The 17,308-nt window shown below is 41.6% G+C and overlaps 1 protein-coding gene across 2 annotated transcripts in view; it reads left to right on the top strand.

Moving 5' to 3' along the window:
• Positions 1-146: 146 nt before the first annotated feature.
• CAPN3 (calpain 3) overlaps positions 147-17,308 on the top strand; it is a 28,748-nt gene continuing 11,586 nt past the window's right edge. Inside the window, exons 1-12 of one of the 2 annotated variants that reach the window (XM_027641816.1) lie at positions 147-743; positions 6,912-6,981; positions 8,737-8,855; positions 9,486-9,619; positions 10,041-10,209; positions 10,844-10,984; positions 13,423-13,506; positions 13,903-13,988; positions 14,705-14,782; positions 15,211-15,371; positions 15,923-16,092; positions 16,716-16,727. In XM_027641816.1, coding sequence (XP_027497617.1) covers positions 450-743; positions 6,912-6,981; positions 8,737-8,855; positions 9,486-9,619; positions 10,041-10,209; positions 10,844-10,984; positions 13,423-13,506; positions 13,903-13,988; positions 14,705-14,782; positions 15,211-15,371; positions 15,923-16,092; positions 16,716-16,727 — 1,518 coding nt within the window. In that variant the 5' untranslated portion in view covers positions 147-449. The remainder of the gene's footprint in view (positions 744-6,911; positions 6,982-8,736; positions 8,856-9,485; positions 9,620-10,040; positions 10,210-10,843; positions 10,985-13,422; positions 13,507-13,902; positions 13,989-14,704; positions 14,783-15,210; positions 15,372-15,922; positions 16,093-16,715; positions 16,728-17,308) is intronic. The other variant, XM_027641817.1, reaches the window with a different exon arrangement.

Raw genomic sequence — 17,308 nt, 5'->3', positions numbered from 1 at the left:
CACACACAAAACCTGTCCCAGGAACTTGCTTGGCCTCAGCACAAGCTGCACAGAAGTTTGACACCATCTCACTAACCCCCTCCCTCTCATTTTCCCTCTCTTTGCCTGTAGTTATTTTTAGATTTCACGGGTTAAAGCTTGTCTCTTCTGGACACTTACACGCACAGGGCAGGCACACAGGCATGCTGTAGATACTACAAGTCAGACACAGGACTTAGCCAACAGATCATCTTGTCCCACATCAAGGAATAAATCCCAGTTTCTTATGACAAACTACTGTCCATTAAGAGGATGAAAAACCACATGGAATTTTCTGGCTTGCACATTTGACTAGAAGACTTTCAACAGATTGATAAGACGGTTTACATAGCAACTTCCTCTTTTCTGAAATTTCCTTCCAGTTTGCAAGATCTTGCTTTCTTTCAACATTTGCTTTATGCCTGATTCCCATGCCGTCCGCCATAAATGCAGCGGTGGCTCAGCAAACAGCTGCTGGGTCAGTTCCCAGCCCTACTATTAGCACTACAACTGAAGGGGCAGGTGGGGGCACAGGGGGGATTTATTCTGCCATTATAAGTCGCAACCAGCCCATTATCAGTGTAAAGGAGAAGACCTATGAAGAGCTTCACAAGAAGTGCCTGGAGAAGAACATTCTCTATGAAGATCCTGATTTCCCACCAAATGAGTCCTCCCTCTTCTATAGCCAGAAAAGCCCTGTCAAGTTCGAATGGAAAAGACCACATGTAAGTAATATGTTTGCTGAGTGCCTTTTTCTATACATTGAAGTAACCACCCTGAGCTTACATTTTTGCAAGCTCAAAAATGTGTGTTGGGGAAGGCAGGCAGGCAGAATAAACTGGAGATATATTTCCTTAGAGCTCTCCTGGAAGATAACTAGCTAGGGCTGTGAAAGCTTGGAGAATGTGAATATAATGACTAAAATACAATAAACTGGAATGAAACAATAACAAAAAAAAGAGATGGAATAAAATAGGTAGAAAGAGACATAGGGAATTTAATTTTCTTCTTGCATGGTTTGCCGGGATTTTCTCAAGTGAAGCTTCCAAAGAAACACTCTCCTCATTCTGCAAGAAGTTACTGGGTTTACTGAGGCTTAATTTTTTTTAATACTACCTTGTTTCACTTACAACTTTATTTTAGCATTCTGCTGTTTTCCTAATGTGTGAAAGGACAAGTTATGATCTAAACCATACTTTTATTTAGTTGTTCCCAGCATTGCTTATCCAACTTGTATTGTTGGTTAGCATTTTACCCACTTAACATGAATGTGGCTGTTCTAATCACTATGAAGACTCACTTTTGGCTACTAGTCCCATTCATTTTTCCTATCCTGTGGGTATTCCCCAGGCAGCCTTCCTTTTCTTTTTCTTCTTTTTTTTTTTTGCCTGTCTCTCTCACGGACAGAGGACTAATTCTTCAATTCCCAGTTGATTCCTTGTCCTACCACAGGAGGAGTTATACTCTCTTCCTGTCATATCTGCTGGGCAGCTGCTTCCCTCCAGCCAGGCAGCCCCTGGGACACTGCCTTGGCCCCTGCCAGCTCCTGTCTTATAGTGAGGGTCCTGAGGAGCTTCCACAGCTCCCTCTCCCTGGCAGTTTTTGGCCACATCTTCTGGATTTGCCATTCTTCCCCTACACCCAAATCTGTACCTCAATGGCAAAGTCAGTGGTAATAGATAAAACTATTAGGAAAATAGATAAAACTGATTAGAACTGTAACTAAATAGCAAAAGACCAGGAACACTTGTGGGTGGTTGTTACAGCTGTGGAGGAAGGCTGCATGCTGCCATCACAACATCAACGTGAGCAATGTGCAGGGATCAAAATGAGTCCCCCATCTGCTATGCCCTGTGCATGTGTGCCCTGTTATTTCTTTATCATCACAATGGCTGCATCAGCCCCTGGAAATGTGTGTGAATGAGTTAAATGCAGCCACAAGTCACTCATCTTAAAGGGATGTGATTTTCCCTATTTCTAGAGAGGGAAGTGATACAGCAGTACAGTGCATGACTCTCAGCACTCTGGAGCAGACAGACTGCAAGTGTGCAATCAGAAAGCATCAAAACAAAACAAAAAAAAATGCACAGTGTAACTTCAGATTTATCTACTATTAACTGTGCATGCATAGATCAAGCCTTTGTCACTGGGAAGGTTCAGACATGGGGGTCTTTTTCCCAAAGATATTTCTTTAAGTCACTCATCAGCAAGTAAGCTTGGAAGCTCTGTACTTATTATTCATGAAGAAGAAACAAGCTGGGGACTGTTTAAGACTTAAAACACAACCTAAACATCAAAAACAAAGCTATCGACGTTCTTTTGACACAAGTGTTCAGGCACCTGACATATCTGTGGTGCCAGCTGCAAGTAGAGCAGAGGCAGGAAATCCAGAAAGCTGTAGTCTGTGCCTGTTGAGTACTGTCATGCTGTGAGATTATGCCTCCAGTCAGCCCTAACCCTGACAGAGACAGCTGTCCCTGCTGGGGACACACCAGGCCTGATTTGTAGAGATTCCTGTGCCTTCTGTAGCAAATGTGGTTGTTTTGAAACAAACTCTCTAATTCATGTCACTGCTGTACCCAGCAGGTGCCCAAAGAGGAGAGACTCACTCATCTGTAACGTTTTCTCCTTTTATCATATGTCCCCATCTTGTCATTCATACCACAAACACAAAGTGAGACTGCTCCTGGGCGCTGATGCAAAAGACCTGTATCTATTGGTGCTGATCTCTGACTGACCCCAGGCTTTGAAACTGTAGGTTACATAGCACTGGTAGGAGGACTTGTCTGATAATATGTACACACAGGTAGCCACTATAGACACGTTAACAGAACTTCATAAAGTCAAATGAATATAAAGTACTAATAGCGGGCTAAAGAGTGTTTTGCTAAGAGATTAAAGCAATCAGTGAAGCACCACATGTAAAGTCTCAACTGCACAGGCCATGTTTTGTAATATTCTGTAAAGATATGGACAACTTCTATTCTTACTAAATTGTAATGGCTTTTTTTTTTTTGCAAAGGAAGAAACTAGCTTATAAAGTGGTAATTTCAATAACTTTGAAATTTGGGTCAATAGTTGAATAAAAATGAGCTGAGATGCCCACTGAGCCCGATGTAAGCAACTCCCTCTCCCATTCGTGGGCTGTGGGGACCGGGGCCCTCTCTGCTTTCCCTGGCAATGTCTGTGCTGTGACTGGACCTTTTCCTTGGTGCTTCTGCAATTCATTAGTAGAGTGGTGAGAGGTGTCCAGCATCCCAGCCCCAGAGCTACCCCTTGCTCTCATGCATCTGGCCTTACAGACTGTTCTCTTTGCAGTCAGTGCTACCCAGAGGTCAGGTATTCCTCTCCCACCTCCCAAAACGATTGGCCTCTGCTGCTGCAAGGGCAACAAGTGCATGAGGGCTGGTCTTGTCTGTCACTGACAGAAGGGCAGCTGCCATGTAGAGCAGCTGTGAGCCTTGGCATGAGGGTGGCGAGAAGGCCTCTGTAATTCTACACGGCTAGTGACTGCCATGCCACGACATGAATGCACAGAGAAGACCTCCTAATACTCAATCCAGGCAAAGGCCAAGTGACAGCCTTGAAAGTTTCCCTGAGTAAAGACTGGAAGATCCATCTCTGCAGTATTTCTGCTCAGAGTATGCCTGAGCATGGTTTAGGTACATAGAGGGGAAAATAGAACCGTTCTCACCTGCACCAGGTTATATCCAGCTCAGTAACAGGCTGTGCTCAGTTTTCTTAAGGGCCTCAGCCTCCCACAACTACGCTGCCTGTGGGAATTTCTCACAGCTGAGAGCAGGGAGGAAGTTACAGATCTTTGAGAGCTGAGAAAAAGTCTGTATTATAACATAATGCAGAGTATTGAGAAGGCATGCTGCAGTCCTGTTTGGATCTAATGACACTAGGTGTTGATAGGAAGGCTCTGCCATGACACTGTGCTTTCAAATGCACTGTCATTCTCATTGCTCACAGCTAGGTCAGCATTAACCGCCACATTCAGTGACTTCCTAATGGTGGTCCTCTCTGCAGCCAAGAAAATCACCAGGAGGAGCTTTCTTTTCGTAATGAATACAAATAAAATTAAGTCAACAAACTACCGGATTTTGCTTAGAATGAAAATTAATCAGTCAAATCTGCTGACTGATTCGCTGCACACATGTGAAGCTGTTTGCATTTATTAATCACAAAATGGGGCCTGTGCAGGTAGCACTACAAGCAAAGATGGCGTTTAGCCATCGAGGCAGGACTTTCAGAGAAGGGTAATCTGACTCAGAAGCTCTAAAACCAGCTTGGTGTCTGACAACATTGAGTTCTGCCTTGAACTGTGTAGCACAGCCCTTTAATAGCATGGCCTAGACCACAAGAGATCAAGGGAGAAGAATGAGGCTACAAATTGTCTTAGGCAGGCTTCCTCTATTTGGTAGGATCAGTTCAGGGAATTTATTTAAAATACCAGACTTTATTAACAGCATATTTTGAAGGAATGAATGCCTTTTGCTGCAACAGTATGCCTGGCAGATTTTTTCCTGACACAGAAGAAAATCTAATGAAAATATAACAAAGGTCAAATGCCATTTTTAGTTGCATGCTGCCTTTGCATTTTCCAGTGCTCCCTTCCAGCTACCCAGAAAGCAGCATGCACCACTAATTGTTTTTTCCTGAGATTCTTTGTTTTCCTTGCTGTAACTTTGACTCTTTGTAATGAAATTTCAGTCTGAACTGAATCAACCCAGTGCAACACAAAGGTCCTTTGGATAATACTAAGGCAGTTTGAGGCACTCAGATCAGAGGGGACTCTTTTAAATGAATCATTGCGTCAATGAAGTGCAGCCTGTTGGGATTCTCTGTGATACCTTGACCTAAATGATGAAGAGCAATCCCTTGCTCAGCCAGGAAGACTGGAAGGACAGACCTGCCACCTGCATCTTAGACACCAGTTTGTCTTGCTTTGCTGACTGAGTACTTCAGCCCTGAAAGACCTTGGAACCCTTCTCTGCAGCTTCAACTATACTCAGCTCAACTAGCACAGTTGGACATCAACTAGAGGAAAACAATATTAAAATCATACTCACAGTGTACTAAACACATCTGGCCGCCATAAAGAAATGAAACAAAAGCATTTCTATCATAACTAAACCAGTCCAAATGACAGATGCATGATTCCCTCCTTTGCATTCCTTTACCAATCATCCTACAAAACAAATGACCCCAAGATGCAACAAATGGCCCTGAGTAACAATCGTCACTGTACATTTAATATTTGGAAACACATAGGTACCATCTTACTACTTTCAACTAAAACACAGCATGCTGTATTTCAGAACAAAAGGAGCAGGATCAAGCCAAAATACAAGAGAGTTGGAAAAAATACAAACCAAAAACCTGGCATCTCACAGTTGGTTTTCAGCAGAGCACCACAGCAATGTGAGGAAGAATATTTTAAACAAAGCAAGTGAGTGGAGAAAAGCATGAAGGCATCTCAAACAGCTGCCTTGACAGAACTGGAGCCCAGGACAGCTGACCAAGGCCCAAAATAATGGGACAATCCCTACATTCTCTCCCTTGAGGAGAATAAAGTGACGTGGAAGTTGGTCTCTCTATCTGGCTATATGACTAATCCAAATATTTACATCAAAGCTGATTACTGTGAAGGAGAAAAAAAGTGGGCTTAAGCCAAGGGAAATTACTAAACCTGAAACACGAGTCTGGGAAAAGCCGGGGCTACCCTGATGACACGAGTAAAAAGCTTTAGACTGCAGAAGTAGCATCAGCTGCCTGTGCTGCCACACAAGCAATTGTCAGTTGTTTCTTCTTTCTCCTTCCCACTCTAGTCCCAACGTCTTTCAGCAGATTCAGTTCTTGGACTATACTTTGTCTTCTTCCCCATTTGCAGCTGCTCAGGGCAGTGGTCCTCAGCTTGCAATATCTTTCTTTCCTTACCCTCATAAGAGATGGGGCCAAAAGTTATGTCTTTTTATTCTTCCCCATACCAGGCATTTGAATGAGAGATGGGATAAAGCAGGGGCTTTTTTTTCTCTGTAGGACAGGTTTCCCTTGGTTTTCCTATACTCCACAGTTCTTTGTCCTATATAGGAAAGGGCTTCGTAACCTTGCAATAGTCCCACCTCATTTGCTCATGGTTCCTACAGAGTCCTTCCCCCACTACAGAAATTTCATAAGTATTTATGCCTGTACAGCATCTTGTACCCATTCTGTACTAGTATAAATACTGACAAATCCAATACATTTTGCTATGTGCAGGACAAGAAAAAGACTTACCTGTCCTCAGAGACAGATGATATCTTTGGCCTTTTTTTAATGCAGCATTGTCAATTAAATACTTCAACATAAGAAAAAGAATAAAATCTCTTAACTAGCAACTAGTTATTTCTGGTAATTACATCTCATCCTGGGAAAATTTTGAGGAGTACTACCAGGGCTCATTCCTGATGAAATGCATTTTTCAACCCTTTTAATGCCCCAGCATATTAGTTACTGCAAATTGGACACCATAAACCTGCTAGTCCCCTGATAGTTTTTTCAGCTACCTGCTCTCCTGTCTCCTCCAGTGTTTTGGTTTTTTTCATTACTGTGAAGAAAAAATATTTTTCCCTATTCTAATTTTAATGTGTTTCCACCCTGTACAGAGGGAGCCCCCCGGGGTAGTTAATAGACCCTGTAGGTACATGAAGAAAACTCTGACTGAAGCCTGGAACATCCAGATTCCAAAACATTTTCATAGTGAAACTCTGCAGATGAAAACTCTTAAGAGGTTTTGATATCCACAAGCTATCCTACAGGAAAACGTTCTAAAACTGCCTTTATTTCTGTGCTAAAGAGGCATCATAATGCATGCTTTTCCTGTTCATCCATCTGTTTCTATTTTGTAGGAAATCTGTGAGAATCCACGATTTATTATCGGTGGAGCCAACAGAACAGATATCTGCCAAGGAGAATTAGGTATGAAATTCTTACATCAGCTCTGTACTTCTAAAAGTCTGCAACATGGTTTAGCTCTCAGTAAATTTTCTTTTTCTTCCACAATGATATTTGAAATCCCCTGTCTCAGTGCACCACTACACATCTACGGATTCCTTCTCTCTATAGAAAATCACTGATATCTGCTTAGTAGCAATCTAGGCAAGAACTTTCAGTGAAAGATGCTTTGCAGGGTATTTTGCTTTTCATTAACTAATGTCATGAGTGTGTTTCAAAACACTATTTGGCCTTTCTTTTGGACTTTGAGGAGGGACAAAAACAGTTAAGATAAGAATAAAACATAAAGAGGAGTTATTTGACTGAGAGAAAAATCTAATCAGTTACTATTGTATCTTTTCAGGTATTTAGTCCTGTCATTTTTGTATAGGAGTTTCTAAAGGCCGTTAGCTAAATGTGCATTGTACTCAAGAACAACCACTATATTGAAAACTTTAAGCTCAGATGCTCAAAGATATATAGAGGCACTACTTTGGTACAAGTGATGCCTCTGCAGCAGTCATCCATCCAGTGCTCACCTGCACTGCTTTGTAAAGTCCTTCCCCACTCAGCTTTCTCATGTCTTTCATCGTTTTATAACTCCTCCTGTGATCTTTTTCCTAAGCTAACACACCCAAATGTGTCTTCATCACCTTCCTAGTACTTTTTCTTTTTTAAATTTAATTAAAACTGCCTTTCTTTTTGAGGTGACCAGAACTTCACAGATACCAAGGTGTGGATACAAATGAACTTACATGCACAATATGTTCTCTGTTTTGTCTTCCATTCCTTCCCTAATTACTCATAGCATTGTTTACTTTTTTGACATCTGCAGAATACTGGATAGTTTAGAAAACTCCCGGTCAAAGTGGACCCCCATCCTTCATAAGGGGAAATAGGTAACTTAGAAGAGTTACCATATAGTACTGCTATATGTATAGAGTGGGCTTTCCAAAATATATGCACCTTATGTATTTTTGTATGTCTTATCAGTCTACTAGATTCATAAATTTCTTTTACAACTCCCTGCAATCAGGTTAAGTTTCCACTATCTCATATAATTATCTCACTCCTCTATTGCACACTGCTCAGGCAAGCTTACTCTAGAGCCTCTCTTACAATAGCAGCTAGGTTTTAGTTTAGGGTAGAGTCCCCCTCTGCTGAACACAGAAGTAGTATGGGAGAAAACCACTTTCCCAGAGCTCCCACAGAGGCAGCCAACTGTACAAAATTCTGAAGGGGGAACTGAAAAGCGTTAAAGGGAACAGTGTTTACAACAGGGTAGACACTTCAAATAGAAGAAAACAGCAGGAAAAAGCTCCCATAGAATGATGACTGGGACAATCATCTTTAGAGCAGAAAATGAGAGTCTGAACCTCAGCGGTAGGGAGCTCTACCTGCAAGAGAGTTGTCTCTCAGCTGGTCTCTGTCCTAAGCTTGAAAGGAAAAATTAATGCAGGAAGTCAGACAGGCATCCACATGAGGCAGGGAAATCTTAACACAGATAACAGTGCTCATCAGATTTTAGGCTTTTTCTAAATTACAGGGAACATCATCTGTGTAACATGTGTACCCAGCCATGAACAATTTCTAGAGCACAAATAGGTAAAGTGCTGCAGAACACAAGGAGAATCATGCTCTACTGAGAATTAACAAGTCATTTTTCAGTTTCTCAGTTTTTCCCTTTGATTCTAGTTGCTCTGTCCCTTCATTTTGTCTGCTGCTTCTGCTCATTTACAGGTAACTGCTGGTTTCTGGCTGCCATTGCTTGCCTGACACTGAATAAAAAACTACTCTGTAGAGTCATACCTCATGACCAGTCCTTTATACAAAACTATGCTGGCATCTTTCACTTCCAGGTGAGTCCCTCTGCCTAGTGGTAAGCAGATGTATTTACCCAAAACAGAGCGGAGTTCCTCTTGGCACGCTCTTTCCTCTAGCTTCTCCTCTCTTTGGAAGAATGAGTGATAGCAGGGAGGAAAAGGGATTGAATTGCCTCACGCCAAATACTTCCATTAGGGCAGTCACAGAAGGGCCAGCCCATACAAGTAATTAGGGAGCATTAACCCACCAAGGAAGTATTTCCAGATTGCTGTGTCCTGTGCATAAGGAATAGGAACAGGTGTCCAGTCTTGCCTCACTGCTCAGATGCAGCACTAGAGCCAGCACAGACACATGGGTAGTTGGCAAAAGCATCTATTTTTAGGCCCACAAACAGCTGGTCTGTCAAAACAAGTTATCAAAGAACTTCTTATTCAGAAAAGGTTGACTGCTTTCCACATTTCCCTTGATTCTTTTAAGGGACCTCTCACTGTCCTGTACACATTGCCCAGGGGAATTCAGTACAGCTGCCTCCCTCCCATTAGTTTTGGCCACATTACAGAGCAGTTGAGCTCCACATTTCCCTTCTCTCAGCCCGACTTTTCAGCCGGGCTCCCCCTCCCTGCACCAAGTCAATCCAGGGTGTTTTTCTGTTTGCCTTTTTTCAGTTCTGGCGCTATGGAGACTGGGTGGACGTTGTCATCGATGACTGCTTACCCACGTACAACAACCAGCTGGTCTTTACCAAATCCTCCCAGCGCAACGAATTCTGGAGTGCCCTCCTGGAAAAGGCCTATGCAAAGTAAAACAAAATGCGAGACTGTGACGGGCTCCCCCTCAAGGCTCGGGTTGGGGAGGTGGTTAAACCTTTGCACACAATATTTACAACAAACACACAGAGAGGCTCTGAACGTACCAATGCCTTTTCCCATAGCTTCTCATGCCTCAGAATTGGGGATGGGCTAAAGCATAATTTCTAGGAAGTTTTGCTACTCATTCAAAAATCTACATTTGATTTTCAGCATACCTCTTTTTTTAACCTATCTGTGCAGGTGGTATGTTTTAAAACTTTTAACTTGTGAGTTACCAAGCAGATGGTTTGGGGGTTTTCATATGATGTGTGTTTACATAGCTGTAGTTATACACACACAAGATAGATATAAATATATAGGGAGGTATCTCTATCTGTGTAAAAGAAAATCTTTTTCTTTTCTCTTTCTAAGACTCCACGGGTCATATGAAGCTTTGAAGGGAGGCAACACTACCGAAGCCATGGAGGACTTCACTGGAGGAGTCACTGAGTTCTACGAGATAAAGGATGCCCCTAAAGATATCTATAAAATCATGAAACATGCCATTGACAGAGGATCCCTCATGGCCAGCTCCATTGATGTGAGTCCATATGAATTTTGCAGATAAGCCATAACAAATGGCAGAGGAGTGGGACCTCTCCATTCATAACCAAATATATGCCACCTTTGGAACTGCTTGGTTTGGCAACATAGAAAACATCCTTTTCTAGGAGATGGAGTAATCTCCATTAAAGACCATTAGCAAATAGTGAGTGCCAAAAGGGAAATAAACAGAAGCAGAACATGGAAGTGGAGAGAAGGGGCACCAGCAAAACCAGCACCCCTTGCCCCCTCAGTACCCTCACCGAGGGAAATGAGATTAGTATGGGAGTGCTGCAACTCTGTTAAGACACAAATCCTCATGTTAAAGATGCTAAGTGTGCAAATACTTAGGAAATTAACCTTTTATTGCCAACGTGGCCTCAGATTGTCTTGATTTATTGTGGTAAATTTAAAAGTTAAAAAATTAATACTTTATAGAGTGTGATGTTGCAGTGAAGGTGGGAGAACAAATGCTGCTATTGACCACTCCAAATAACTATGGACATAATGAAGAAGAAGAGAAGTAATCTAGGCTATCTTTTACAACTCGTCTTTCTTCTACCCTTTCTCTTCTCTTCTCTCTCCCTGCCTCATCATACTGCATGATACTTTTCTCCCATTCTCTGTGCCAGGATAATCTGGGCTTTTCCTATGGATCAGCTCCTAGGAGCGACATTGGGGAACTCATTGCTCGCATGGTGAAGAATCTAGAAAATGCACAGATGACTCAATCTACTGCAAACTACCAGGATATGGATGAGAGGCCAGCCTGGGTTCGTATGTCTCCTAAGCAGTTGACTTTACAGTGCTTTTATTTACAGACTGTTAGAGAAACTTATAAGCCATGCTTTTAAAACCTTGTTTGGTTTCACAGAATTGTCCCAACACTAAAGAAATGTGTTTGACATACGTGTTAAAAGACTTCAGTGCTTTCAAACACAGTTACTGATACTAAAGGGCTTCATTGATACTGAGGCAAAGGGCTGCTGGCTCATGGCACAGGCTTATAATTTCCAGAAAAAGAAAATTATTAGTGGATTTTATCAAGTCCCTCTCTTGTACAGGTGCTAGAGAACAAAAATGTTAAAGTACTAGAATAGAGCAAGATCCCTGAGTGTGTGTAGAATGTGAAAGAAAGAACAAGATCCCCAAGTGTGCATGGAATGTGAAAGAGACCAAAAGCAAGCTCTGCACAGCTCTCACTCCAGGCACAAAAGCCCTTGGTGAACTTATTTTGAGTGCTCTGCCCACAAATGCAGGAGAATGCTCTAGGGATGCTCCTTTTAGATTACTGCCATTAAAGTCCTCATTTAAAATGCCCAACAAGGAAGAGGAAAAACATGTTCAGTTTTATATGTGCAATGGAATACAAAGTAACTCCAGCATACCTAAGTATCTTGCAAAATAAAGAGGGGGATGTTAAAACCATTTAAGAAAAATCCCATATCAGGCAACTTAAAAGATTTCAAATCTGTAGAGGGACATGATGCCTTCTCCTTCTCTGTCATACCTTGCCCTTTAGGGAACTTCATTTCCATGACAATGAAATTACATCTCTTGCTTGGAAGGGGAGGGGTGGAAATCAAACAAAAATCCTCCACAATTACATCACCTAAAATTTTTGGTTGTGCAAACTTTCTTCTGCATTTACAGCTGAAATAGCTGATTTTTCCTCTTTTCACATCCATATTTAGTTCTTCCTAAAAAACTGAAATGCTGCAATTCTTCAGGAAAGCCCAGTGCGACTGTCTTGTTTTGCAAGCATGGCTGTCCAAACCACCCATGTTTGGGGGGAGAACTTCCTCCCCAGTGACTGCCTACTGAAAGAAGATTGCAAAACTCTTTCTGTATTTGCCGCCCCAGAAGCTAATATGCTGCTGGTTATTACATATTCCCAAACTACCACCAGAAAAAAAATCATGATTATTGATGGAAAAAGGCAGATAAAGCCTGCTCTTTGAGAAGTGATCCAGGACATCAGAAGTTAATGTTCTCAAACAGAAAGAAGAGAAGGGGGTTCTGACAAGTAATGATGGCAACAACATGAGTAGAAATTAAGAAAAAAGGGAATAGAATTGAGGCTATAGGCATAAAAAGTATGAAAATAGGATCAAGGAAAAGCAAAAACCAGGAGCAGAAGTGAAATAATGGAAAATAATTGCAACAGCCAGGAAATATTTGGATGAGATCCTCCCTGTGCAAGCTGAGAATGTATCTGTGTGACCTTACTAATTCTTCCTCTGTTTCCAGCCCTGCCTTTCTCATGCTATCAGATATGTAAAGAGGAGGTGGCAGAGTTACTGGCAGGGCCTTGCAATCACGTCCCAGCAACAGACATAACAGAGGAGGGGATGTTTTGCATATGGTCCGCGTTTTTGTAGTAGGGCCTTCCCCTCCAACTGATACCAGTGACCTCTCCTACAAGTACAGCAACCTGTGTGCATCTGCCATCTAGCTCTCAATTCTTTATCTCCCAGATAACCAGCATTCTGAGATTTGCAAGTAAAAATCTATCAGACACACTAAAATTGATTACTAAGACAACAAATGTATTTACACCTGAGCAACACATGGCTATGCCCTTCCTGAATGTCAGATGGAAAAAAATTCAATCATGAGGATTTTAAAAATTATGGACTAAAATGTCCACTTCCACAGGAAATTAAGTAAAAACATAGTGTCAGTTAGTAGCAATAGTGTATTAAATAGAGTGTTTAAATGCCATTGTTATAAGATAACCATGTGTAAAGATGAAAGTATTCTAGATGTTGATTTGCTCTGATGTTTCCAGTTCATATGTAATAACCTTACTGAGCTATATAAGAACATACTATCCTAGAAAAGGCTGAATAGTCCTACTAATAGGAAAATCTAATTACTTTGATTAAGCATGCTATATACTACCATGTTCTGAGTGCAAAAAGCAATAGTCTACAGAAAAGGGAAATAAGCCATAGAATGTCCTTTCCAATCAATATTAACTTCTTCCATTTTTAGTTCATGCTTCATTCCTTTCTAACCAAAAACATGAATTCTATGGGCACTAAGCTTGACCACCTTGACAAACACAGAGAGGAGAACAAGGCAAAAAGTCCTGTCACCTGAACAGTGTCATCCTCCCTCCAAAAGCCCTGGGTGGCAATATCTGCCTGAGAGAGCAGCCAACTGAGCTTTGCATGACTCCCACAAGTTTTTATCTTGTGTCTAACAGACCATAGTGCCAATGCAGTATGAAACCCGGATGTCTTGCGGGCTCGTCAAAGGTCATGCCTACTCTGTGACAGCTGTGGAAGAGGTAAGTACAGTCCCTTTCCTCCAGCTGTGGGGAGCTGTAATCTACACTGGCCTAGCACTGCGCATATCAGCTAAGCTATGAGAGGGGTAAAAAGCAAAACAAATTATGAGAGAAGGAAACAAAATTTATATTCAAATAAGTGAATGCCTTGTGGAGAAACAAACCTATCTAAGTTTTTGCTTTCTGGGGAAATGGATATTCCACCGCTTGGGCAAAGGTAGTTACAGCCAGCCACCTCCTGATCTTACAGTCTTCCTGCGCTCACCCCAAGCAGGCCAGGCTGGGCTATGGCCCTGGAAAGCACCATCACTGGAGAAGCTGGTGTAAGCAATTTGAAAGGCAGAATATTTCTTTTGAACCTCTCAGTCCATTCTTGTTGCATTCTTTTTCAAATAGACAGTATTTAAAGGGGAAAAATTACGTCTGGTACGGCTGAGAAACCCCTGGGGACAGGTGGAATGGAACGGACCTTGGAGTGACAAGTGAGTAAAAAGGAGCTTCATGTGGTTTGAAAAAACCTTGCAGCTTTATTTGCCCTTATGCAGCTTGTGCATGACCCTAACATGAGGTGTCTGAATTTTTTTTGTTGCCATTTTGACACATGCACTTGGAAGTCGATTTTAGTTGAGTGTTTAGCTGAAGCTGAAAAAAAAAAAGGGTACCTAAACAAGGTGTTAAGAGGAGCTTTAAGAAATGGAAACGAAGAGAGAGCCCAGTATAATGACGCATTAAATCTGATTTTACTGTCTATCAAGTTCAGTAATGTCCATTTTCAAAACAAGATGTGACCGTAGAAAAATATTTTAAATTATGAAAGAACTGAATGAAGCAAGGTGTCAGTGTATTTTACTAAAGGAATTTCAATAGCTACCTCAGCAATGATAGTCTGGAAACACTTTTTCCTACAAGCTATACAAGCTAAATAAAATTAACACAGTACAGCAAGTATTTTAGAACTGTTAAGGGGAAGTCTGAAGAGAAGGCAGAGAGAAATAGGACAATTGTTCTTTTTATTTGGGCATGTGAAGAGGAGGGTTGCATTGAGAACAAATGATTGCAAAGCTCACAAATTAAAAGTCTATATGGATGTAGCAAGGCGACTCTTGCCGTTCCCCTCTATGATGTTTACAGTAAAGTGTAGAAATTTTAATGAAAGCTGTATTGCAAATCACAACTTAACTTGTTTACTCCTTTGAAGGTCAGAGGAGTGGAACTCTGTTAATGAAGCAGAGAAGATCCGCCTGCAGCACAAGGTCATGGAAGATGGGGAGTTCTGGTGAGAATATCAGTCAAAAACCTGTGCTTCTCTAGGAGAAATGAATCACATTGCAGTACTACAAATCTGCTAAAACCATTGCAGTGATCCCCTTCATATTTCCAATAAGCTCTGCTCTGTGCTTACCTCATTTTCTCACCAGAGATTATTCAGTGCAACCAACACAGTGTAATTATGCTACACTTCCACAAACCCTCTATCACCCTTCCTACATACCATCCTCTCAGCTCAGTTTCCCTGAGTTTGGAGCTATACCTGTGTTAAATGACCTACCAGCAGACCAAAAGCATTTGGAAAACATGGCACTCCCACTGCAAACTTGTTTGAATACTGACAGTACTGCTGGTCACTCTCTTCCACGTGGGTCTTTCAGACAACTGCCCACCATGTAAATCCATTTGGGTTCAATTTCCCCTCAATTCCTACAGGATGCCATTTCAAGATTTTATGAGGCACTTCACAAAGCTTGAGATCTGTAACCTCACACCAGACACCTTGGAAGTGGATAAATTCCAAACCTGGACTGTATCTGTCAATGAAGGGCGCTGGGTGAGAGGCTGCTCAGCTGGAGGTTGCCGCAATTATCCAGGTGAGAAAAGGGTTTTGAGAGATATGGCCTCTTTGATGAGGACTATGTTAGATCCTAAAGGCTAAGTCATATCACAGCCTGATCAGTGCTCAGCCACAGGAAAAGCCTTGCTTCCTCAGTGGACAAGGCATGCAACTGTTAGCTGGAAATCTTCAGTCACTATGTTGCGACAGAACATCCTAAGAGCCCAAAAGGCAGCCCTGACAAAGATAAATCATTGTTCCAACACTTCACAGTGCCCCAAGTGAAAGAGATAAATTTCACTCTAACAGATTTCACTTGGGAAATCCACTGTAGTAGATTAGTGATAATTTTAGGGGCTTTGGAAGTTTATCAGATGACAGTTCTTCATATATCCTCCTTTGTTTTGCAGTTTTGTTAGAATTAAGTAAAAACCATAACGTAAAAAAACCCATCCGTGTTTTAGCCCATTTTTAACCTTTCCCTCAGGAGCCACAGGCAGGAAACTTAAAAGTTCTATTTGATTGTGAATATCGTTAGAAAACTGAAGCTTTACTTATTTTCTTTGGGCTCTTGGTGGGATTTCACAGATACATTTTGGACCAATCCCCAGTATCGCTTGAAGCTCCTGGAGGAAGATGATGATCCTGAGGATGAAGAGGTTATCTGCAGCTTCCTTGTCGCACTGATGCAGAAAAACAGGAGGAAAGAGCGCAAGCTGGGAGCCACCCTGTATACCATTGGCTTTGCCATCTATGAGGTACCAGCTCTGTTGGTTGCACTGTGGTCACAAATTCTGACAGTATGCATTTACCAACAGAGTCACTGAATCATTCGGGCTGATTACAAGAATTGCAATTTTTGCTTTGCAAGGAAGTCAGGGAAAACCTGGAAGTAAGGAAGGAAATTCAAGTCTTTGTAACTGTTTGTACCATAATAACCTCAGGGTTTACCCCATCTATTAAGTAACATGCTTTATAGGCTTTTCCAGTGACCTAATGCCAGATTTTAACATATCCTTTCCCATATTTTCTTCAATCTTCCTTTTGTCCTTTCTGAAACTAAACATTTTTTTGGCAGAAGAGTGTAAAAAAGAAAACAGATATCCAAGATGCATACATAGCAATTAACCTGTCCCTACTATTGACCTGACAAAAAAGTCGGTTTGTCCCTTGCACAAACATATTTAGGTCAGATCTTAACTGATCTCATGTAGACTCCAAGAAACCTAAAATGGAAGTGGGAAATTGCTTATCTAACTAGGGGTATTTTGATTACTGTCTATGTCCCCAAAAATCCATCTGAATGCCCTTCTGTACGATCTATAAACAAGAGTACTCACCCAGCAGCTCTGACTGTTTCTTTTCTTTGTTTCTCCCTAAGGTACCCAAAGAGGTATGTCCAGAACGGAGACAGATTGACACCTTGGTGTATATTCACAGCTAGTGCTACTGTAGTGCCTATCTGTAAGTCAGCAGGAAACTGCCCAGTAAAGTTCGTTTTCAGGGATATAACAGCAGTGAAACTGCTAACCTTTCTGCTTTGAGTGTTTATCAGTAACATTTTGTGAGTAATTTTTAGTTCTTTTTCACTTGCACCCCATTTTCACTTGCACCTCTTCCTCAGTCCTTCTTTTCTACTCTGTAGAGACCTGGCCATTGCTTGCACAGTCAGTCAGTGAGCCCAGCCTGCAGGAAGCAGCGCCGGCGAGCACTTTGCCTCTGCACTCCATCCAGAACCACCCTAAACCATTTCCATTTCCTCTTAAAAATAAAACCAATATCCTATATTCTGCAGTCACAATGTTTTCTCTATAGTCTTAGAATTTCTTTAGAAAAGTAATGGTATTTTCAGCCATCGAAGAAAGCTTATTAAAAGTACACAGACTACATTTTTTATGAGCCTGACAGTAGCTGAATAATTGGCATTACAAATTTTGCTAACAAGCTCAGCTGAAGGCTCTGTTACCTGGAAAA

This window comes from Corapipo altera, unplaced genomic scaffold (genome assembly GCF_003945725.1).
Source record: "Corapipo altera isolate COAL_440 unplaced genomic scaffold, ASM394572v1 23b, whole genome shotgun sequence".
NCBI classification, from domain to species: domain Eukaryota; kingdom Metazoa; phylum Chordata; class Aves; order Passeriformes; family Pipridae; genus Corapipo; species Corapipo altera.
This window is presented reverse-complemented; position numbering and strand designations above follow the sequence as displayed.